Source organism: Dendrobium catenatum, unplaced genomic scaffold (assembly GCF_001605985.2).
Source record: "Dendrobium catenatum unplaced genomic scaffold, ASM160598v2 fragScaff_scaffold_488, whole genome shotgun sequence".
Classification (NCBI taxonomy): Eukaryota; Viridiplantae; Streptophyta; class Magnoliopsida; order Asparagales; family Orchidaceae; genus Dendrobium; species Dendrobium catenatum.
In genome coordinates, this window is record NW_021318950.1 from 1517046 (window position 1) to 1542292 (window position 25247).

The 25247-nt window shown below is 33.7% G+C and overlaps 1 protein-coding gene across 1 annotated transcript; it reads left to right on the top strand.

Moving 5' to 3' along the window:
* The first annotated feature begins 1405 nt into the window (after positions 1-1405).
* Positions 1406-23552, top strand: LOC110106496. Its single transcript, XM_020836431.2, has 2 exons — positions 1406-1848; positions 22725-23552. Exons 1-2 carry the CDS (start codon positions 1540-1542, stop codon positions 22881-22883), a joined length of 468 nt encoding a protein of 155 aa, XP_020692090.1. The 5' UTR covers positions 1406-1539; the 3' UTR covers positions 22884-23552.
* The last annotated feature ends 1695 nt before the right edge of the window (positions 23553-25247 follow it).

Genomic DNA, 25247 nt, shown 5'->3' on the forward strand with positions numbered 1-25247 from the left:
GAACACTAAACCCTAGCAGAGCGCTGTGCTCTGGGATCTTCTCTTCCAAAGCTCATAGCGTCACTCAACGTATACTAAAATTTGTTGTACTAGAATTTTGCTTTAGAAAGCACTAAAAAATTGCCCCAAACGAATTATAAGTCTTGCGTTAGAAAATTTATACACAACTTTAAATAAACTTTATAATGCTAAACACACTATTTAAGGCTCAAAAAGGGATAAAATATATAATTGGACTTTACATATATTTTATAATAATTTTTGTGTATTTATATATTTAACACTCAAATATTCATATCTATTTAGATAACATCAAAATCTCAAACTCACATAAACATTACTATTGATACTAATTTCTCTAAAATAAAATATACGTTTTCATTTATATATTTTGATAAGATTTAGACATTAAAGTGATTTATATAGATTTTTATAAAAAATTAGGCTTTAGGAATGTAAATACATAACATTTTTTATGATTTGCATTTAAATCCCTCAATAAATAAATGATAAACATTGGAAACACTAATTTCAAAGTAATTTGCAAGCATCATTTAATTTTTATAAGGAAAATATGATTTTATGAAATATCTAAATATTGTGGGGGAACTTTCCAATAAAAAATATCAATCTATTATATTTATAGGTGTAAACGAGTAGAGTTGAGCTCGAGTTAATAATATTAGTTAATCAAATTTGAACTCGAGCTTAATTTTATGAATTTGAGCGGGCTCATTTTTAACAAAAAAGAGAAAATATTATTACTCAAACAATTATTATAATAAAGTTAAAAAAAAAGATAAATTAACAAATAAATAATAAAAAATTAATTAATAAAAGCAAATGAGACATATTTTTTAAATATTTTTAATGTTTTTAATAGCTTTATACTTTAACTTTGAATTTTAATATATTTTAAGCATATTTTACATTAATATTTTTCAAACAAGCTAGCGAGATAACGAGTCCAGTCGAGGCTAGGTCAAATCAGCTAGCGAGTCATTAGTCAAGCTGAGGTAGAGCTCTAGACAATCAATTTGACTCAAATTATACCCTTAATTATATTCATCTTTTTTATTATTCAAATCTGAGATAATCATTTTTTTTTAAGTTATTTATTTAACAGAGTCTATATTTCTGGTGCTTTGGCCCTTCTTTCATGCAAAATACCAAAATCGCATGATAATTTTAAAAAAGAAGAAGAAGTAAGAACACTCTTTTAAATATGAATTTGATTAAACTAAATAAAATATAAATTATAAATATTGGCTCTCCTGCTCTCCACAAGTCGCGGTGTGGCACCGAATTTATCCGCACCGAGCTCGTCTCCCGAAGCAAAGGAGAGCGCTTTTGCTCTATCCTGCTCTTTCGTCTACACAGCGCACATGGGGTCAGCCTCCCCTTCATCGCAGAAAGCAAAAGCCTCACGACTAGGAAGGGGATAGAGAGAGAAACCAGAGAGAAGCCATCGCCGGCGCTTTCGACCGGCACAGAAGAAAATTGCAAGTGCCAGTGTACAAACGGAGTGTGGGGTTGGGAATGGGAGAGAGCGGCAGGGGTCCGGTGATGGCGCCGCTGAATGTGGAGAGGGGGGATCAGGAGAGATGGAGACACTTCGACAGCTCGGTTAACGCCGTCTCATTCGGTTTTGTCGCGACCGCCATTCTCATCTCCATGTTCCTCATAATGGCCATCTTCGAGCGCTTCCTCCGCCCCCAATCTTCGTTTTTTGCCTCCATCACTGAAGGTGGTGGTGGCGGCGATGGGAGCCGGAGACGGAGAGGAACAGCTGATCTTGAGGCCCAGAACCGGGATGACGTCGGTAAGCTTGAGTACCCCTCTCCTAAGGTAAGAAGAAACCAAATCAGTTCTCATCCTCTCTCAGCATCTTCTTAGTGCCTCAGTTTTTTACTTTTTTCCATTTTTAACAAAATGACGGCGATTTATATCGCAAAAATGCTCCTCCTGAAACTAATCTAACAATAGTTGAGTTTTTTATGGAAGATTTGTTTTATTACTTTGAATTTACAATCGCTACGCTACCTTTCGCTTTATATATTCATAATTTCACGGACCTCTAAACGAAAGGCCCGACTGTTCGATGCTTTCAAATTTTTTATCCTCATTACGGAAGTTGGGAATATCTGCAAATGTTTGCATGAGATCTTGAAGCTGCTGATGAGCATGTTTGTACAAATCCTCATTGTGTGATCTAAGCAACTGATCAAGCATTGACCAGGTCTATGTTATTTAATATTTAGTCCCGTTTTTAGGCTTTTACCGGATTCCTGGTTATTATTCTGTCATCTTTTTCTATCATAATGACGCAAATGCCCTTTAAAATCCAGCAAGAACATGTGATTGTCTTTATTAATGTCTTTTAGCACTACTGGTTCACCTTTACCTGGCCTGTGCTTTCTAGTTTTAGCAGCCCACACATAAGACCACCTCCAACCCAAAATCTCATTTTTCACTTCAAAATGCCCTGAAACTAAAAAAATGCCCTAATTTATCTCCAATCGAACTCCATTTAGCCACTTTTTGGGAAGGTAACGGTTTTCTCTTCTTTCGCGCGACAAGTTCGGTACAAGTTCGGTAGAGACAGAAAAATAGCAGAAGTTTACCGTTCAGCTCAGCTGGAGCTCGCAAGGGACAACATTCAAGCGTTTGGAGTTGGGTTGGAGATGCCCTAAGGGAAAAAGTAGACGGTCTTGATTAAGAGGACTAGCGAGCTCTCACTTCTTAGTTCTTAGAAAGATTTCGAAACTTAAAAAAAGGAAAAAAAAAGAAAAATTGAATAGGTTCACATCACTGACATTTAGTTCTGATGGTGATGGCCTAGCCAAGTACACATCATGGCGTTGGATGTTGGCCTCCATTAGGGACAGGTGGGGGATCTCCAACATAAAGCATGTTGGAAGTTTGAGCGGGTGATATGTAGAACTTGGAGATGTAACATGGCTTTGAGCTTTCAGCTTTGCCTGTTTGTCTCTTTAAGCTCTACCATGCTGTTTTCATGCTACAGAAGATTTTTGAAACAGGGTTGACCGTTTGTGTACTATGCTAGAAACCTAGTATTTCTGTTTTGATGACTTTGTTTTATGGCTCAAACTCAAAGGTATCAAAGGACAAAAGTTCCGTTAAGTTGATTATTTGTAGTTAATCAATATTTGTTATATCTTTCCCATGACTAAAAAGAAAATTGAAGCTCCATGAAGAATCCCACAGAGTTAACCAAGCTTTGTTTGATTTCTCATAGTTGGCTTTTTTAACGAGGAAATTGAGAAGAATAAGCTTTATATTGGCTTAATAGAAACAGTGAGATCCATTTGAGTTGAACTATCTTCTTTTATAATTGTGGATCTTGGAACCGAAATGGTGGAGGCTGTTTGGGCAAAGTAGCTATGAAGTAGAAAAAATTTAAATAATTGTTTCAAATCTTACTTAAATTTGTATTTCGTTGAGCTGTAGATTGGTAGATAGATAGATCTATAGTAAATGTGCAAATTAAAGTTGGTTTAACACTAATTTGGGCCTTTTCTTGATCAACTTCTATACAAGGTACCTTTGATCCGATTGATGCAGGACGAAAATGCCGGCTTTGCTACGGAGAGGACCTCCTCTCCGAAATCTAAAATTGTTCCTTGCAAAACTGAAATAAATCTGGATCTTCCCACAGAAAATCTGAAAAAAAGGGATTTCTAATTTTATCTACCCAATTATTGATGCATCTTGAATCATTTATTGCATATGCCAAATTTCCTAAATATATTTTTCACAATTGTATTTTTAATGGGTGCTACTCCAACTGCTCATCTAATATAATACTTTTTTATCTATCCTTCATAACTTATATGCAAAAACATCACAACATTCATATTTCGTCATGCTTAACTTGCCTATTAATGTTATTTACCCCTTAACACTAATATCAATACAACAAGGTTGTCTTAAATTCTTAATTAATATATTTTTAACATTTATCTTTATGTCTCTAATATTCTCTAATCTCATAATGGTTCTAAGGCATTTCTCAATTTGGATCACCTTTTCACAACAATTGAAATTATGTCATTATGTTTATTTCTATTCTTTCAAATAATAAATCTAATATAATTAAACTTTGCTCATCTTACCATCACTTTATTTTCTAGTAATATTGATAGATAATTATTAATATCACATCCTTTAAAATTACTTATCATATATTTAGTTATTTTTTTAACTAATTTTAATCCCTAAATATTCTAATAGTTTTCTCTAATATTTTACATTTTCACATATTTTAATGGAGATCTCAGTCATTAGAATTATCATTTGCAAAAAACAAAAGGCAAAGTTTCTTGCTTAGAATATACTTTGTAAGCCTATCTATAACAAAACAATAAGATATTTACTTAATATTGATTGTTGATGTAAATTTATTATGATTACATGATTTTTGGTTATTCCATAACTATATCAAATCTCATCCATGTTGTTGATATTTTCTATTCCATACCACTATGAATTCTCTCATAGCTAAGCATATATGTTATAGGGTTGTAAACGAATTGAGCCGAGCCCAGCAAGTGTTTGTTCATATTTAAGCTCATTTATTATCAGCTTATTCAATCTCGGTTTGAGTTCAATTCGAGTTTTTTTTTTGTTTCTATTCAAGCTTGGTTTATTTAAAATTATAAATGTTTATGTCTCATTTGTGTTTGGTTCATGTTCAATTTGTTTGGTGCTTATCGATCTTGAAACAAATGCACCTTATCAAGCTATTAACACGATTTACTTTTTAGATGTTTATTATAAAGCTTAATAAATGAGCCTTATCAAGTCTACTAACAAAGAATTACTATAGAGTTTGCCGCGAACATATCTATTGAGTGTTTTTTAACTATTAAATGATCCTGTTCATGAACATATCTAACAAATGTTTTTGAGCTACTAAATGAAGTTATTCACGAATAAATGAGCTAAAAAAATAATTCTTCTTATAAACAAGTCTGTTCATGAGCACTTCAAACAAACAATCTAGTAAACATGAACCCATACCTCTACTTCATGAACAAATTTATTTTGATGGAATGTATTACATAAAAATGAAATTAATTTTTTATAAAATAAGAATAATTTATTATATGAAATATACTAAATAAAGATTTAAACCAATCTTAAGAAATGTATGTAGTTCCAAGTATTATTTATGAACAAGTTTTTTCACGACCTCTGCATTGAATATGAATCAAGCTTTTTAACGAGCTTGTTCATGAAATCTAAACAGTGTTGTTCATGAACATAAATGAGTCGAATATATAGTTGTTCAAGCTTGTTTATTTAGCTATCAAATATTTTAAAAAATTGTTTAAGCTTGTTTGATTACTTAATCAAACGTCACGAATGAGTTATAATTGAGTCAAGTCATGATAGCTTGCTAAACAATCAATTTGTTGGCAGTCCTATATGTCTATATAAGTCACATATGATAATTATCCTATAATTCTGCGGTATATGTTTTAATAATTGATCTATCTTTTCTTAATATTAAAAATTCAAATTACATTTTTTAATATATCTTGAGGAGCGTAAAAACTAATCAAATTTATAATGTTCTCATCAATAGTTTCCTCAATAGCGAATCATCAACCCTATGCAATTTAGCAAATTTATTTAATCTTTATATAGTTTATTAAAACAACCCTTTTAAACTATTCCTATTTTTTACCCTAGAAAAAAGCCCTAGAATCTCTTCCAACCACTCCACTCCAAATCCTTCCATGCCTCATGTGTCTTTGCATCACACCCAATTACACACCGCAGCTGCTATTCTGCTAGCACACCTGCTAGCCACAGACTCCTCTCTTTCCTTCTTTAGTCCATTGTCACCGCATTGATCATTTACTTATGAATGCCACCTCACCAATATGTGTAGGTTGCTTTATTGTAATTAATTGTATGGCTAATTTTTCAGTCCTTATTTTGTATTTTTTTATTAAAAGCTCTCTTAAAATTGTATAAATACTGGACAAATGTGATAGACTAGTTCAAGAGGGACCGGTCCAGCCGGCCCAGCACTTGGGCTGACCCTTGTATTACAACAGGCGGAAGCCTGTTGTTCCGCCTGGTCCAAATCCCTCCCATCTCTAAAATCCAACAAGAACATGTGATTGTCATTATTAATATCTTTTAGCCTAGTTTTTCCACACTTCTTTAAAGCCTCTCTAACTTCAGTTTTACTAATACACCAATAAAAATTGAAATCTATATTTTCATTTTGAGTGTTTAGGACATTAAAGTCAATCGTATTCTCATAATCTTCATTGAAAAACTTAGCAAAATATCTCATCCACCTTGTTGAATATCCTCTTTTAAAAAAAGTATTTTTTGATAACGCACTTCACTTGAACTAATTAAATCCTTACTACTATCTCTTTGTTTAGCTAACTTATATAATCTAATCTATTATATAAATAATTAAAAGTTAAATCTTTGCATCGCAGATTGTTTTCTTAGACATTTTATGAGCCTATTTATATCATTATCAATTTTCAGAGTTTTTACATCTAAACTAATTATAATGGCAATGCTTTTTATTTTTTTATCTTTTATAGTACATTTTGATTCCATCACCAACTATTATTATTATTATTTTTTATTTTCCTTTTGAAACTCCAACTACATCCTTTGCAATATTCTTAATATTATCAGTTACTTTTTCTCACATAACATTCACTTACTCATGCACAGAAAAAATCTTAAGATTTTGAATTTTACTTTCAAAAATATTTTTGTTAGTGTTATTTAAATGTCCCCATCTAATCTTAAAACAACGTTTTACTATATTTTTTATATTCTGTCCCTTCCTCTTAAAGTTCAACACTGTTATTGTCAAGTCTCAAGTCCTGGATAAGAAAAGTGGAGGGTTGCGTTAGGCAGTCGACAACCAACATAAAACTTGTTCAATAATCATGATATTATTATTTAATTTTAATTTATCAATTAAATTATTGAATAATCATGATATAAATCCTTTAAAAAAAAGAACCAATAATTGAACTTATATTTTAACAATTGTATTAAACCAAACAAATAAGATTGGTTTGGTTCGATAATTTTATTTAATCCAAACATTGCATACCCTAGGTGGAGGGGATTTCAACAACAACAACATTAACATCAAGCCTTTATCCTACTACGGGGGTTGGCTACATGAATTCTATTTTTTTCATTTTTTCCTGTTAAGAGTCAAATTCTGATTTAAATATTATTGTTGTCAGGTCGCAAGTTCTGGATTAGAAAAGTGAAGGGTTGCATTAGGTAGTCGACGATCAATATATCGAATAATCCTGACATGGAGGAGACTTTGAGTTATTTAAAATAATAAATTTGTAAAATATTTATTTTTTAAATTAAAAAATTAAATTAATTTATAATTATCCCAAATAATCTATTTTGAAATTTGTGCATATCCCAATAATTCTTTCCCTTAGCTTAATAATTTGGTATTATAAATTTGGATCTCCTATGAGACTATTTTCCAAATCTAGGTCTTTAAACTTTTAAGGTCCTGAAGCATTAAGCATTGTGTAACCTCAACAAACTATGTTTGCATGTGTGCCTATCCACAAAAGATCTCGTAAGCACATGTTTCACACCAAGATTGATCCATCGATGCCAGAGTGCACCTGTCATTGAATATTTGTACCTCTAAAATTGTTGCCCCTTTGCTCTAAATTTTGTAATAGTATAACCTGGCATTATGATTTACTGTGCAACATGAGATTGATCTACCTTATTATCTCTTAAATTCTTCTCCTTAATCTGTGCTAGACTTTGTTTTGAAACCTAACCTACAATCCAAAAACTTTCCCTTTTTTCCCTAAAATTATGATGCTCAAATACATATTATGATGAAACTTGGAAAGTTCTCCAAATTGTACTCTATAATAGATAGAGTCTATCGACTTGCTTCACCTCTATGATAACCAACTCAGCTCTACAAATTTTAAGGACTTTAGCACTCATAGCCTACATCCTACTTCATTAAGTACTCAATAATGCAATATTATTCTTAAGGTTAGTACATTCTTGACCCCTATCAATATTATGATCATACAATTATTTATCCTCAACTTATAGTGCAAAACCATCTTTTTTGTGTTGTATGTTGTTTCTCATATAAACATACTCGCTAATTTATATAAAATGAATTGAAGACAGAATATCATAACTAAAAATTTAGAGTTGCATCTTCGTGAGTTTGACTACGAATTATCTCTCATGATATACACAGGGTTTTGACCGAGTAAAGCCGACTTATGAGCTGGGTGGGGCTTCACTCAATAAATAGCTTATGAGCTAAGCTTAATGAGCTAATGAGTCAAGCTTGAGCCAACTCTAACTCAGTTTGTTAGCTTATGTGGCAATTTGTTTAAAACTGAAAATATATTAGAATTTAAGTACAATGTTATTTAAATTATTTAAAATTTTTATATCACTTTTTTACATTAAATTGTTTTTAAATTATTTCTCATTTAAGTGCTCATTTTTTGGTATTTTATTACAGCAACAACTTAATTAAAAATTATTTTCTCTCTTTCATAATAAATGAGTAGGCATCTTCAACTTTTAGAATTGAGCTTGAGCTTGAGCTCAAACTCGAATAATTAACCAATCTCAAGCTTAAGCTTAGGTCAGGGTTGACTCAAGCTCGACTTAACTTCTTGATAACTCTATGTCTACATATCACTTTTTCGTAGTTTGCATAAGGTTTTAGATAGTTGAGAGAGAGAGAGGTTTTGTGCATGCATTTGCAATGAGCAGAGTTGTGCGTTTCAATATGCATGAGAAGAATCATAATGCGTGCAATAACAATAACAACATCAACACCAACATAAATCCTTTAAAAAAGATTCATAGAAAATAGAGTGAAAATATTTTTGAATTTAAGTACAATGTTATTTAAATTATTTAAATTTTTTATATATCACTTTTTTACATAAAATTGTTTTTCAAATTATTTCTCATTTAAGTGCTCATTTTTTGTCATTTTATTACAACAACTTAATTAAAATTTATTTTGCCTCTTTCATAATAAATGAGTCGGCTTCAAAATCATCTTCAACTTGTAGAATTGAGCTCAAGCTCGAGCTCAAACTTGAATAATTAATCAAGCTCAAGCTCAAGTCAGAAGTGACTCGAGCTCGACTTAACTTCTTTACAACTTTATATCTACATATCACTTTTTTTTTTGTTGGCATAAGGTTTTAATCAGTTGAGTGAGAGAGGCTTTGTGTATGCATTTGCAATGAGAAGAGCTGTGAGTTTCAATATGCACGAGGAGAAGAATCATAGTGTATGCTATAACAAGAACATCAAGCCTTTATCTCACTACGTTGGGTCGGCTATATGAATCTTTTTTCTCCATTTTGTCGTATTAAAATTCTCTTTTAAATCTAATAAAGAAAGAATCATAGTGCATGTAAACTGCAACAAATCAAGCCTACTAAACATAAACCCTATCCATGTCAACCTTATAAGCTTTTGAACCAGCAACAAAATAAATCTTTTGTGACTTGTACCTCATGCTTGTGAATCGTGGATATGAAATAAACTTTGCACACTAAAGCGTGAAGCATAGTAAGATGTGTGCAATGTAACTCTTTATGAAGCCCACATGCTTTGTAGTGCTATGGACTGCATGGGCATCACATTACATTATTTTGCATCAAATCATACTTTTGACAACACTAGATTCTATTGATTTATTCTCATTATGATTATCCTTGGCATTCGCTCCTTCCTCTCCAAAGCTTAAAGATATCTTTTTTTGTTTGCATAAGGTTTTAGTCGGATGAGAGAGAGAGGCTTTGTGTATGCGTTTGCAATGATAAGAGTTGTGAGTTTCAATATGCACGAGGAGAAGAATCATATTGTATGCTATAACAAGATCATCAAGCCTTTATCTCACTATGTTGGGTTGACTATAAGAATCTTTTTTCTCCATTTTGCGCTATTAAGAGTCAAATTCTCTTTTAAATCTAATAAAGAAAGAATCATAGTGCATGCAAACTGCAACAAATCATGCCTACACAACATAAACCCTATCCATGTCAACCTTATAAGCTTTTGAACCAGTAACAAAATAAATCTTTTGTGACTTGTACCTCATGCTTGTGAATTGTGGATATGAAATACACTTTGCACACTAAAGCATGAAGCTTAGTGAGGTGTGTGCAACGTAGCTCTTTATGAAGCCCACTTGCTTTGTAGCGCTATGGAGTGCATGGGCATCACATTACATTATTTTGCATCAATGCATGCTTTTGACAACACTAGCTTCTATTGATTTATTATCATTATGATTATCCTTGGCATTCACTCCTTCCTCTCCAAAGCTTAAAGATTTCTTTTTTTGGTTTGCCTAAGGTTTTAGTCAGTTGAGAGAGAGGCTTTGTGTATGCATTTGTACTGAGAAGAGCTGTGAGTTTCAATATGCACGAGGAGAAGAATCATAGTGTAGGCTATAGCAAGAACATCAAGCCTTTATCTCACTACATTGGGTCGGCTATATGAATCTTTTTTCTCCATTTTGTTTTATTAAGAGTCAAATTCTCTTTTAAATCTAATAAAGAAAGAAGCATAATGCATGTGAACTACAACAAATCAAGCCTACAAAACATAAACCCTATCCATGTCAACCTTATAAGCTTTTGAACCAGCAACAAAATAAATAAAATCTTTTGTGACTTGTACCTCATGCTTGTGAATCGTGGATATGAAATACACTTTGCACACTAAAGCTTGAAGCATAGTGAGGTGTGTGCAATGTAACTCTTTATGAAGCCCACATGCTTTGTAGTGCTATGGAATGCATGGGATGCACATTAAATTATTTTACATCAAAGCATACTTTTGACAACACTAGCTTCTATTGATTTATTCTCATTATGATTATCCTTGGCATTCGCTCCTTCCTCTCCAAAGCTTAAAGATCTCTTTTTTAATGTGATGGAAGTAATCCCCTCATACGGTAACATGCAGATCCTTATAATAGGAATGTAATGAGCTAATTAATAACAAAGCTTGATTTTCACAATCAACCATCACATCAATATTCCTTAAATCCTTGAAAATTGAATTAAACTCTTTAAGATGTGATTTAATATGCTTTGATAATTTTTGCTAGAGATGATTTTGGTCATGTACCTAGACTTCAATTTAGGCTATAATCCACTCGTGGTTATTTCTTCTAAGACCTCTATCACGATCTGATGCACCAGATATATTGGGATTTCCATGTGAACTTTCTTATCCATCTTTATTTCTCTTCACTTATAGTCCCAGGCTTATTTGAATGCCTCTTCATAAGTGCTTTCATAATTCCTATTAGATTAGAATGTCTCACATTTTAGTTTTTCGATGCTAAATTTTTTTTTGGATATCATATTTCTTGATCTCATACTTCATGGCCATCCAATTTTGTTCGAGGCTTAGATACCGGCTGTTAGAAAAAATGTGGAAAATAAGCCTGTGTTCACAATAGAGGAGATAGGATCCAATTTACTACAGAGGTGCTAGATAGGTGTACAAATAAAAGAGAGACAAAAATACTATCTTCCTCAAACCCTCGCACACACATTCTTATTGCAAAATTATCCTCATATATCCCAAATAAAATACAAGATAAAAGAATAGAGATAACAAGAGAGATAATAAAAAAATTTAGTAGTCCAAGAAATTACTCACTTAAAAGTTTATTTAAATGGAATCTTCAAGCATTTCTATGGAATCATCATAGATTTTTGGCGCAATCATACTTTCACTGCTAATACTCCACCATCACAAAAATATATTTTTTTCCCTTCCTCTCTCTCTCCACTTTTCTAAAATTTGTAATCTTATTTAATTACTCTCTCCCAATATTCTACTTAAACAGCTTCTAATATAAGAATCCTACCGCTAGTTTGTAATTAAAGGAGATTATCCTTCTCGACACAAGCATGAAAGTTGCACATTATGGCCCATATGCATACATTTGGGCTTTCTATGATATTTATAAATATTTAAAGTGTTTTTAAATCTAAATTATGCTTAAATTTTAACTTTGAGTTATCCATAATAATAGTTTTTTAACAACAATGTTAACCTGAATTGTCCTTAAAAAGAAAAAAAAAAGGAAAAAATAAAAAAATAAAATATTTTATCTTAAAATTTGTGTATATCCTAACAAATTTTTGAATCAAAATCCTAACATGCTTTCCACCACAAATTGTGACACATGGCTTATGGGTGCTTGCTTTCATAGCAAATAACTTCCTACTTCTCATAGTGGGGTTAGGTCGTGACGTGTAGTTTCTTAACGATAGCATGATTCCAATTTGCATCCATTTCCTTAATTTTGGAGTTAAGTTTTACGATTTGTTTTCATCCTAAAATCGGCCCTCAACCTTTCTTATCCGTGCTTTGAATTGATAATCTTGATTTTAACCTCACACAAAATATGGGATGCTATCTATGAAATTGAATGTGGAGTATTCATTAAGAACTAAGAACCAAATATTTTATCCGATTTCTCAATTTTGATTACATTATTGGAATCATAAACTATTTGAATGGCACTTATACATGTCAATGCCCTATAGCGCAAATAACATTATTCAATGAAAATGACTATGCTTTTATCAGGTTAAATTCAAGTTTCAGAGATTTGAGATGATCAAAATTATATAATTATGTGTATTAATAAATGACTCAATACGACAACCTAATTCAAATCTGACTTGAAAAAATTGGGTTCATATTGACTTGATTACTATTCAGGTCAAGTTCGAGTATAAATTCCAAACTTGATTAAGGTCAGATTTGGGTTGACCTGAATAACTGAAATTAATTTGAAATTGGCCTGAGTAATGTCAAGCCCAGGTTTTGAAAAGCTAGCAACACATTGTTAAATAGACATTTATATTATCAGGTTTAATGGGTCAATTTAGCTTAATTGGATTATGTTGATCCAAAAAATAGAATGATCCGTTATAAAAACGGGTTAGATAGGTCATGCCATATAAGAAATGATTCTGGCAATAATGTTCCTTGACCTCTTGAGGTGAATAGAATGTGGCAAAATGATTAAGGCTATTGTTGTCACCGAGTTAGATGAGTGCCTAATTTTCATCATTGTATTAAGTGGAAAAACTTAGATGCATACTTGTAATGGCATATCTAGTTTCATTATTAAAATAGTTGTCAGTGAAATTTTCCCTTTAAGAGCTATTCTATAAAGAAAAAAGCTTTATCATGAAGATTGACCACCTCATATCTCGAAGACTTTTGTTCATTGGGTTTATCTCTTTGGAGAAGACGCCTCATATATTTGAGGCCTTTTTCTATTGTCTTTTACTAGTTGGTGAGAGGGGGGGAGTATGAGAGATGACTGAAAGTTGCTCTATCCAACAAACCAGGTATGTTCTCATTCTCCTCGATCTATACATGCTCTCTATAAATTCCTGATATAACTTATATAATCTTGATTTAGTTCTGCTTTTGGAATCTGCCACTCTCACTAACTGCCGTATCTACCAGCTTACTTTCTTCTTGGCTTCGTTCCTGAAGTGCATGAGGGATTTTTTATTGTACATTAAGATTCTCATTTGAATTAAAGCTTTAAGTAACATGAATATTTAACCAAGCCATTTTTCGACAAAATTCAAGGTTTGTTAGTCATGGAAAAACTTATTTTGCTTAATAATAATTTTCAACTGGCATAGTTTCTGTTTCAAAGTTAAGATATTGATTTATTATGAAACAATAGAGATTGAGGTTAAGGCAAGCAATTTTACTTGGTTTGACAAAATTTTGCTCACATTCATGATTGAGATTAAAATTCATTGTAGTTAAAGATTACAAGGGTAGGAACACGAATGGACAATAATTAAGATTATAGGAGTACATATATCAATTCAAATCAACACATTACTTTATCTTATACTCTCCCTCATAAAAAAAAAATCATTAGATTGACTTGAACCCATGGCTCTAATTTTCTCCACTCTTCTTGCATCTTTATAATTTATGAAAAAATCTGAAGCTCCACATATTCGTCTGCATCGTACCCTTGAATGCCACATGCCCTTTGTATTTATATAACCTTGAATTAATGAATTTCTAGAGTAGGTCTACTGTAGAATCTTGCTTCTTTTGGAAGAAGGTCCTTTCTACTTAATCTCACTCTTATTTGTTTAGTATGCCACTCCTTTTACTTCATGGTTAATCAAAGCCTATTAGGAAGGTGGAATACCAGGGCCGAAGTCGAGTCCAACACATTAGTGATTGAAAACCTTTGAGCTCAAAAGTCTAAACAATGAATAATAAAAATACCAATATATTAGGAATACAACTTTTATTTATCACTCTTAACGATCTCTCATTCACATGAGAGTCTTCCTCATCAACAATTTATCACTCTTAAATGGAAGCTTTTAACATTGTTAAGTGTCATGCCTCTCAACTACATGGAGCTTATGTAGGACTCATTTACTTTTGAATTTTTCTTAATTGTAGTAGAAGAAGACAAGTCCATGGTAGCCCTAAATTGCATGGACTACTTTATCTTAGGCAAATTATCAGCTCTGATACCATTTGCCATGAAGGTGGAATATTTGGGAGGTTTAGGGTTCAAATTGAGCCTAATATACCATTAAACTACACTAAGTTTAGATACTGTTTAATTTGAAGCATTTTTTGTGTAGTGTAAAAGTAGTGCATGAATTTAGAAAATTTTGGTGTTTGGTTGAATGAAAAACAAATCCAAAGTAATCTATTGATGTATTTGAAATTCACTCTTTAGTTTATTTTAAGTGTATTAAACAATTATTTAATTCGGACAATTTTTTAATACATCGTGTCACCTTCTTCACCAGTGGTAGCCACTCGCTGTCATCCGTTGTCGACTGTTGTGGTAGCTTGTCACTTTATCCCTTTGACTGCTGACTGCCTTGACGGTCCATTGCCGCCACCTCAATTGATGATGACTTGTGATTGAATGGTTTGATTGATACACAAAAAGGGATGCTTGAGAGTTCAAATATTGTATTGATCCTTCATTCAAATCTTTAACTGATATTATCTATATATAAAGATGATTTTACTTGTGTTTTAAAAAAATGAATGTAATGTATATATAATTAAAATAAATCAGTCAAGAAGGATCTTTCATAGGTCTTATAAACAAAGTAACATTTGAGTACTTTTTTATTACATGAATAATCCTAATATGGAAATGCTAACATGTCCAAATATGATAGATCCAAATAAGTGAACGCCAGGTGGTAGTGTCTTATATAAACTCCCTCGGAATATGAAGAGTTTCTTATTGAAGAGTTATGAAAAATTGTTTTCCATATAGGCGATGGTTGCTAAACAAGAGCATTTATGTCTTTATGCACCCCCAAAGGTAGACATGCGCTATAATCTAGTGATAATGAAGGTGGTTGGCAACCATTATGAGAAAATGTTGGAAATTTCAATGGCAAAACATATTGTAACATATTGGAAATTTCAATGCCTCCAGAGAAATTGGTAAAAAGGAGAGAACAAACAGAACGAAGATAGCCGCCGTTCTCATCCATTAAATTACATTTACAGCAGAGTACACATCAACACAGTCCAAGAAATGAATCTCAGCCACATGTTTTAGATTAATTAATAGCCACATATTCAATACATGTAAATAGTATGAATACATGTAATATTGATCAAATGAATACAAGAAAAGATAATCTGCTGAGTACTCCAAAATTTGAGTTTCCCGCTTATTTATGGTATCAGAGCACCGAATCCTTCTTCCTGTTCAAGATCAAGATTCTTCTTCAGAATCCAAGATTCCAAGTAAGCTCTTCTTAACATGGCACAATCTTCTTCTTCCCAAACCACAAATCCATCAACTGAGACAAGCACGGAAGCTTGCAGCATACCTGCAACTTTGAAATTTGTCGTTTCAAATATCAAGAACATTGTGAATACACAATTATCAAGCGAGAATTATTCCATATAGAAATCTCAAGTCACAAAGCTGTTACAAGCAAATGGGTTTTACAGTTTCATAGATCTTGATTTCATTCCACCGGATCGTCTTCAACAGACGAGTGATGGATCATCTGTAATCAACCCAAAATATACTGAATGGGTTTTGATAGATCAAAACCTAGCAGCTGCGCTTTGTTCAACAATTTCCACAGCCATTCTTCCATATGTTCTTCATCTTGATTCCTCGGTTGAAATATGGAATACAATCGAAAGAAGATTACAAGCATCTAACAGATCAAGAGTAATTCAACTTAAGAATGAATTACACAACGTTTCAATGAAACAACAAACCATGGCAGAATATTTGAATGAAGTCAAGACGTTGGTGGACAAGATAGCAGCTGCAGGAGCGACAATTGATAAAGAAGATGTAATTCTTTACACAATGAATGGATTACCTCCAGCTTACCAATCATTCAAGAGCACCATACGCACCATGGTTCATCCAATAAGTCTTAATGATTTGTATGCATTCTTAATCAGTGAAGAAATTAAGCTCAACACAGAAGTAACAAAGCAATTCAATTCTCAAGATCAGAATACAGCATTGTATACAAATAGAGGAAGGGGAAGAAGAGGAAGAGGTAGAAATAACTACCAGAATACCATAAGTAACAATCAACCATTACAACAATGTTAGATATGCAACAATAAGGGCCATTCTGTCAACAATTGTTGGCGCAGATTCAACAGCAATTACATTCCCCCACCACCGAAGAACAACACAGCTCTCAATGTCACGAATGACAACCATAATCCAGATTGGTATCTGGACTCAGGCGCAACAGCTCATCTGACAAATGATATCAACAATCTTGCAATAGGAGATGCCATACCATACAATGGTGATGACAACATCCAAATTGGCGATGGTAGTACAATACCCATTGCACATAAAGGTGCATGATTATTACCAACACCAACTCGTAAGTTGATTCTATCTCAGCTACTTCACATTCCTCAAATCTATCACAAACTGCTTTCAATTTATCACCTAACCAAAGACAACAAAATTGCCATCACATTTGATGAATTTGGTTTTCTTATCAAGGATATCAAGACAAATCAAACTCTGCTTCAGGTTCCAAGTTGTAAAGGACTTTACCCGATACCTACCACATCTCCTAAGCTCAAACCAACTCTTACAGCCATTCATCAACCTCCTTCTACATGGCACAATAGACTCGGCCACCCCAACATCAGAACTATGACCATGATCTCCAACATCAATCATACACTCCATATATCAAAACCCCCTGATAATTGTACAGCCTGCAAAATGGCTAAAAGTCATAGATTACAATTTCCTGTTTCTATTCCCGTTCACATGTTCATTTAGAATTACTTCACTCAGATGTATGGGGTCCTGCCCCAATTACATCATATCGAGGATATAGATACTATCTTCTTTTACTTGATGATCATTCTCGATTTACCTGGGTATTTCCTATAAAATCAAAATGTGAAGTAGCAGAAACGTTCATTATGTTTCATACAATGATAGAAAAGCAACTTCCTTACAAAGTGAAACAACTTAGATCCGATGGAGGATCAGAGTATGTAAACAGAACATTACAAAATTACCTTCAAAAGCAAGGCATTGTACATCAGATATCATGTCCTTACACGTCTGAATAGAATGGCATGGCGGAAAGGAAGCATAGACATCTGATAGAAACAACAAGAATATTGCTCAATACAGCATCTATTCCATACAAATATTGGCCCGATACAGTTCTTACAGCATCTTACTTGATCAACAGAATGCCATCTCAGAATACCAAAAACAAGTCTCCATATCAGCTGCTATACAGCAAGACTCCAGATTATTCCATATTAAGAACTTTTGGATGTGAATGTTTTCCTTGGATACCACCACAAAATCGACACAAACTAGCCCCCAGAGCCACACCATGCATTTTTTTGGGGATATTCACCTTATCACAAAGGATACAAATGCCTAAATCCTAACACGAACAAAATAACCATCTCTCGACATGTTACATTTCATGAGGATGTATTTCCTTTTACCAAAACTCCCCAGACCAACCACACAACAGCCACACATACCTTTCCCAGTAATCCATATCTCCTAACACCCACAACACAAATCACAAATACATCTCAGACCATTATAACACCACCAAAAATATCCCAACCATCACAAACAACACTTCAGCCATCTCATTTTACAAACCAACCCACACAATCTCTGTCCCAGTCAAATAATTCTACAACACAAACACCAACTCCCCCACCTGTACACACACACCCAATGCTCACAAGACTCAAAACGGGTTCCCTTAAACCTAAAACCATATTAAACCTCTTACATCAACACTCTCCAAACCAAGATCCAATCACATACAAAGAAGCAGCTTAACATTCACATTGGAGACAAGCAATGGAAATTGAATTTATGGCACTTCAGCAACAACAAACATGGTCGTTAGTACCACCACCATCAAATACTCCAATACTGGGATGTAAATGGACTTACAAAACAAAATGTTATTTAGATGGTTCAGTTGCAAGGTATAAAGCAAGACTGGTTGCTCAAGGCAATAGGCAACAGTATGGAATAAACTATCCGGAAACGTTCAGTCCAGTAGCAAAATTCCCTACTATCCGGATGCTCTTCACTATTGCATTCAACAAGAAATGGGAGGTACAAGAACTTGATGTAAATAATGCATTTCTGCATGGAAAACTGACAGACACGATATACATGAGACAACCATCGGGATATGAAGACAAAGAAAATCTGGAACATGTTTGTAAGCTCCATAAGGCAATATATGGGCTAGAACAAGCTTCAAGACAATGGTTTGACACATTCTCAGCATGCCTACAAAAATTGGGATTTCAACCAAGCAAAACAGATCCGTCCCTTATGATACTCTTACAAAATGGCCATCAGGTATACATACTAACGTATATTGACGACATATTAATCATAGGTACCAATCTTAAACTCATATCCAACATCATATTGAAACTTCAACACACATTCTCTATGAAACATCTAGGCAAGGCAAATAATTTTCTTGGCATAAAAATACTTCAATATGAAAATTCTATTTTTTTATCTCAAGCACAATATGCAAAATCTCTTCTTCAAACCACAGGCATGCATGCATGTAAGTCCCTATCTAACCCATCATGTACCAAACCACCACAAAACATACCGCATGATCCTAATTTCACAGATCCATATACATATCGACAAATAACTGGATCTTTACAATACTTGACCATAACAAGACCTGACATAGCATTTCATGTAAACCTACTTTGTCAACACATGCATGATCCTCAATCACTACATGCATATCTTCTCAAAAGATTACTCAGATATATCAAAGGGACAGAAAACTACGGTCTTCCCATATCATATGGACCGCTAGATCTCTCGACATACTCAGATATCGATTGGGGAGGAGACACATAAACGAGAAGATCTATCTCAGGATACTGCTCGTTTCTTGGAACAACACCGATTTCATGGACAGTAAAGAAACAACATATCGTAGCCAGATCTTCCATAGAAGCCGAATATAAAGCCCTAGCGACAGCTATCACAGACATCATTTGGCTAAGACAACTGCTACAGGATTTCAAAATACAAGTTTTGAATCCCACAGATCTCCACTACGACAATACTTCAACGATCGCCTTAGCCATCAATCCTGTATTTCATGCAAGAACAAAACACATAGAAATAGACCATCACTTTATATGACATCAGATACACTCGAATATCATTCGAGTTCAGAAAATAAGTACACAGGAGCAGATTACAGACATATTGACGAAGCCGCTCTCCACCTCAAGATATCAGTTTCTCAGAGACAAGCTAAGGATTTCAGAAAACCCTCAGCTTGAAGGGGGGTAAAAAGGAGAGAACAAACAGAACGAAGATAGCCGCCGTTCTCATCCATTAAATTACATTTACAGTAGAGTACACATCAGCACAGTCCAAGAAATGAATCTCAGCCACATGTTTTAGATTAATTAATAGCCACATATATATTCAATACATGTAAATAGTATAAATACATGTAATATTGATCAAATGAATACAAGAAAAGATAATCTGCTGAGTACTCCAAAATTTGAGTTTCCTGCTTCTTTAATTGGAGGCTTCAAAGCTAGGTGTTGACTTATATTATGAATCATATTGTAACATGGCAAAAATTCCTTGGTAGTATGACTGTGGCGGTGATGGCAGTATGACTTGTGAGAGTGAGTTAATATATATTAATATAGGAAATGAGTAACATCCTCTATAATAGTTTCAATAGATGGTTGTGAATTACGATCTCTACATTTATCATGCCATTAACATGCTAAATATGGCAGTAGGTCCAATGAAGGTAACTTACGACATGTTAGTTGATTATCCTATATAAATTCTCTCGGAGTTTGAAAAACTCTTGCTCATAGAGTGAATGAATAGCTAGTGTCCTTAGAGATAGATGTGGTGGAATAGATTTGTATACCTCTCGATTGCCAACGGTCATGGAGGTGGTTAATAACCATCATGAGGGACTAGTGGAGCTATAAGTGACTAACAATCTGTATAGAATTAAAAAAACTTTAAATTTATATGTCAACACACATTATGTATCTTATTATAAACATGGACAAGGATTCTATGATAGTATGGCTGTGATGGTGGTAGCAATATGAAGTTGATCTAGAAGAGCGTGGAAGCATTCCATAATAGCATTATGTATGATAATCTCGATAGCTGGTGGAGAATCTTGATGTCTATATTTACCATGCCACCTCTTACATAACACTCTGACGGTGGTTGTGATAGAAAAGTAAAATCATCCCATGATGGAGTGGGTTATGGTATATGAAGTTGGGTTACATCCTGTATCTGTATCTCTATATATAGAGGTTAGAGAGAAATTATAGTGGCTTGAGACTTTTGAAACTTAGGTATAGCATTTGTCCCTAGCAAGATCACTTGTGCAAGCCCTTGCTCAAACTCTTCATCAGACATAAAATTAAGCTCAAGATCAGCCACATCACAGTTGGGCTCAGTCACTATTGACTAATAAAAAAAAGAAGAGAGTGCGGTTTTCTGATCGGAGAGATGCAATGTTTGGGAAATGATATATCCATACAGCAATATGTATGTATATATATATATATATATTCGTTCCAATACCTATCCCGATTGAATCTAGTGTTTTTTCAATCCACAACCAGTTGTCTTCACCCACATGACCAAACCTACGCGACTAGCCTTGACTGTTCCTGCCGTGCCTACACCCCATGCGCGCAATCTCCTGCGCTGCCAACCCACTCCCTCCGCTTGTCTCCAAATGCACGAGATCGACTGAACACCTCCACCTCTGTTCGACTGCACAGCACGCCCGTCCCGCCTCCGTGCATCCAACCTCCCACACAAACTCGTCATCGGCCTACCCATTTCAAAACCGACATTCGGCTAGAAAAATCCGCACGCAAGACAAAGCTTGTGTGCCTGTCGCCTCTAATTTGCACCATCCCGTGCTTAGCCTTCCATGCCTTCGTCAGCTCCAACTCGCAGTTCCAATCCGTGAGTATTTTAGAAATCTGCCTCAAATGGATCGGAATTGTCATTCAAGGCGAAACAATATATAGTTTCGATTTAAAATACTCATATCTGCTTTGTGCATGCACGACCATTCCAACCGATTGTATTGTTATAATTAAATAAAAACTTACTTTGGCAATAAATGGACAGATAATCGCCAATATCAAGACCCACACCGTTGATCTTTGATTTGGGCGGGATAAATTTTCAATTCGAAGACTTGCACCATGATCTTTGATTCGGACAGTAGAATTTTTAATTTGAAGGTCTTGCGCAGTAGTATCTCTTATCCTGGCAGGATGATTTCTAATTTGAAAACCATGTGCAACCATATCTTTGATCCAGGCCATTAGAAACTACGACAAGTGTCATCCCAATTCCCCTTTTGGGGAGGGGATGTCGGGAGGTTTTTGAATTTTTTATGGAGTTATTGGATAGTAATTTGAGAATTTTAATAATTAAATAATTAATTCATTTTAAAATCAATTTAAAAATTTCATTGAATTAATTAACAATTAAGTAATCAAAATTTTAAAATAAATTTTAAATTTTATTAATTAACTATTTAATTGATCAATTTAAAATAAAATTAAAATCTCACATAATTAATTAATTAAATTAAAATCTCATAGTCAATAAAAGAAAGAGAAACCCGATTTTAATTAATTAGTTAATCAATTCAAATTTTAAAAAATCTTAATTAATTACTTAATCAATCCAAATTTTAAAATCTCATTTATTTAATTAGTTAATTGATTCTATCTTTACATATGAGTAATTTTAATATGATAGATGCTAACATGTACAAATATCATGGATCCACATAAGTAAAGATAGGTTTGGTGTCAAATTCCAGCCTTGCATCTTACCTTTCACTTCTACAATTGTAACTATAATTTAGTATAATCCTTTGAAAATCATTCTTACCATGTGGCTACCATAGCAGTTATGATAAGATGATCCTGTTGTTGACACTAAATACTTTGTATGTTATCAGAGCTATATGCATATTCCTTGTTTTTTATTGTATTGACTGATGCAAGTTCAATTATTTACGCAGATGTCAATTTATGCTAAAGGCGTTTCTGTTTTGATGCCTGGCCATGACGTTCCCACCTTCATAGCTCACCCGGTTCCTCCCCCTTGCCCACCTGAGGGAATAGCTTGGCCATCTCACAAACAGATCCCACTCAATGCCTGCTCTTGGGCAAATTATTAGGCGCAAACACCGGATGGAGAGAATCATCTGGATTTCTCTCTGTCTATAGTAAAAGCGCCGTCAAAGCATAGCTGCTATAGTAAATGTGCTTTGACTGCATTTTTACTGTAGACAGAGAGAAATCCGAATAATTCTCTCTATCATGTGTCTGAACCTAATAATTTCTCCTGCTCTTGTGGTTCAAGCTGAAGTCCTGCTCGAAATTTTTCTGGATGACGATGAAAACAAAGGTGCTGCTTTACCTGTGATTGCCTTGGGTTTTTTGTATAGCTATCTAATTAGATTCTCCTTTCTTATTGAGAAGTTCGTTCTGCTGCCCCTGCCACTTCAGAGTAGCGTTCAGTGTGGTGGCTTTGTTGAACAGTTATTTAGTATCAATAGTTAGTCACATTAAGGTTTCGATTGGGACGGTTTTTTTGTTGCTTCTTAAAGCACCTTTTTAGTATAAAAATTAAAAATTTATAAAAAACCGTCCCAAACGAAGCCTAAGAGTTAATAGGATCTTTCTTTGACTCCTTTGTTTTGAGAACTATTGTAAATGATCACTCTGCATTGTTCTGAGAAGGGTTCGTGCATCATCCATTTTAAGGGGAGATTGTCAGTTGTTCTGTAGTTCTGTGAACTGATTTTGTATTAATCCATTGCTCATTGTTATTATTATTATTGTTATTATTCTGCCCACTGGCTTTGGAGCACCCTTAGTGGTCTGAGTGCTGCTGTCCTGTGACAAATTATGACGCCTTCAGGGAGATAGTAGATCAATGCATCTTCTAAGTGCAATGAGGGCCATTAGCCCGTTAGCCTAGGCAAGGAGCCTCTTTGATCACTCCTAAAGGCATCTCCGACCGAAAATTTTATTTTTCACTTCAAAATACAGTGAAACTAAAAAATGCCGTGATTCATCTCCAATCAAACTTCATTTTGCACGCTTCTGTGAAAGTAACCGTCTTTCTCATCTTTCGTGTATTTCTTCGGCAAATCCAGTTGAGATAGAAAAATCGTGCATGTGAACTTTCACGCTTTTCTTTGACAAATCTGATTGAGACAGAAAAATCGAGTAGGTGAATAGTGTAATGTCAATATTGACATTACAATGTTTACTCGCAAGCAAATAACGGAAGATTTGGCGGTCAGTTGGAGCGATCGAATGACACCATACGTAGGTTTGACATTCGATTGGAGATGCTCTAAAGCTTGTCCAGGCAAGTGAAGAAGTTCATCAGATGGAAAAAAATAATAATAATAAAAAAAAGGTTCATCAGACGGAGTAAAGGGCTTTCAGGTCTACATCCTCTCGTTGAGAAAGCACTAAAATTTTAGTTTTTATAGTTTATGAAGTTATTGGATTTGCTTTGAATTTGAGATAGATGCAATATATATAGATAATTAGTACTATATATTAGTCTAATAGTAAATTTATATATGTAAGAAAGTCTCAATCATATCTTTGTAATTTTCTTGATAATTTTAGAGGGTTTGCACCTTAATTGTTACACCATTCAATGTAAGTTATATGTTGTTCATTAATTCTACTTATTCTTGATTTTTTCTTATGCTATGTGTTGTACATTCAAGCATCTTAGGGTGATGTTAGTTATTAATAATCATTCATGGTGCATTGCATTTTGGTTCCAATTGACTTATATTTTATATTTAATTTTGACAATTGATTTTGGGATTTGAAGATTATGAGGGAAGCATTTGTATGATCGACTAAGGCTTCGTTCAGAATAATTTTTGTACTATTTTATAAAACAGGGTTTTAGTACAAAAAATTTTTGAAAAAAAAAATGTACTAAAATTCTGTTATATAAAACAGTACGAAAGCTGTCCCAAACGAAGTGGAAAAAACAGTGAAGAAGTTGAGAGTTAGATTTTTCTTGATTTTATGTAGTAGTTCGTATAAGTAGGAGAGCATTTTAGTGGGTGTGCCCTTTAATGATGGACAATTGGAAAAGATGGTAGATAATATTGGATGTGCTTTGATTGGCAGAGCTATGAAGGATGATATTTGATGCTCTTTCTCGAATTGCACTGACATTTTCTCTTCATGTTGCTAGTCTCTCCATTTTATTCCCATTATGGTTCTGCAATCTTCTTCTTCTTCTTCTTTTCCCTTTCTCATTTGTTGCTTTTGTGCTCATTTTAATGGCACTGAATGTTATGAGATGGTGGTGAGACCTATAGTGTTTTATGATGCAAAATGTTGGTCATTAAAAGAGAAGCATAAATTTAAGTGTTAGAGAGATAATGATGCTTAGGTGGATGAGTGAATTTAAATTTAGAGATAGAATGTGAAATGAGTATATACGTAGAAATGTTGGAATAGCTCCAGTGGAGACCTATAATGTTTTATGATGCAGA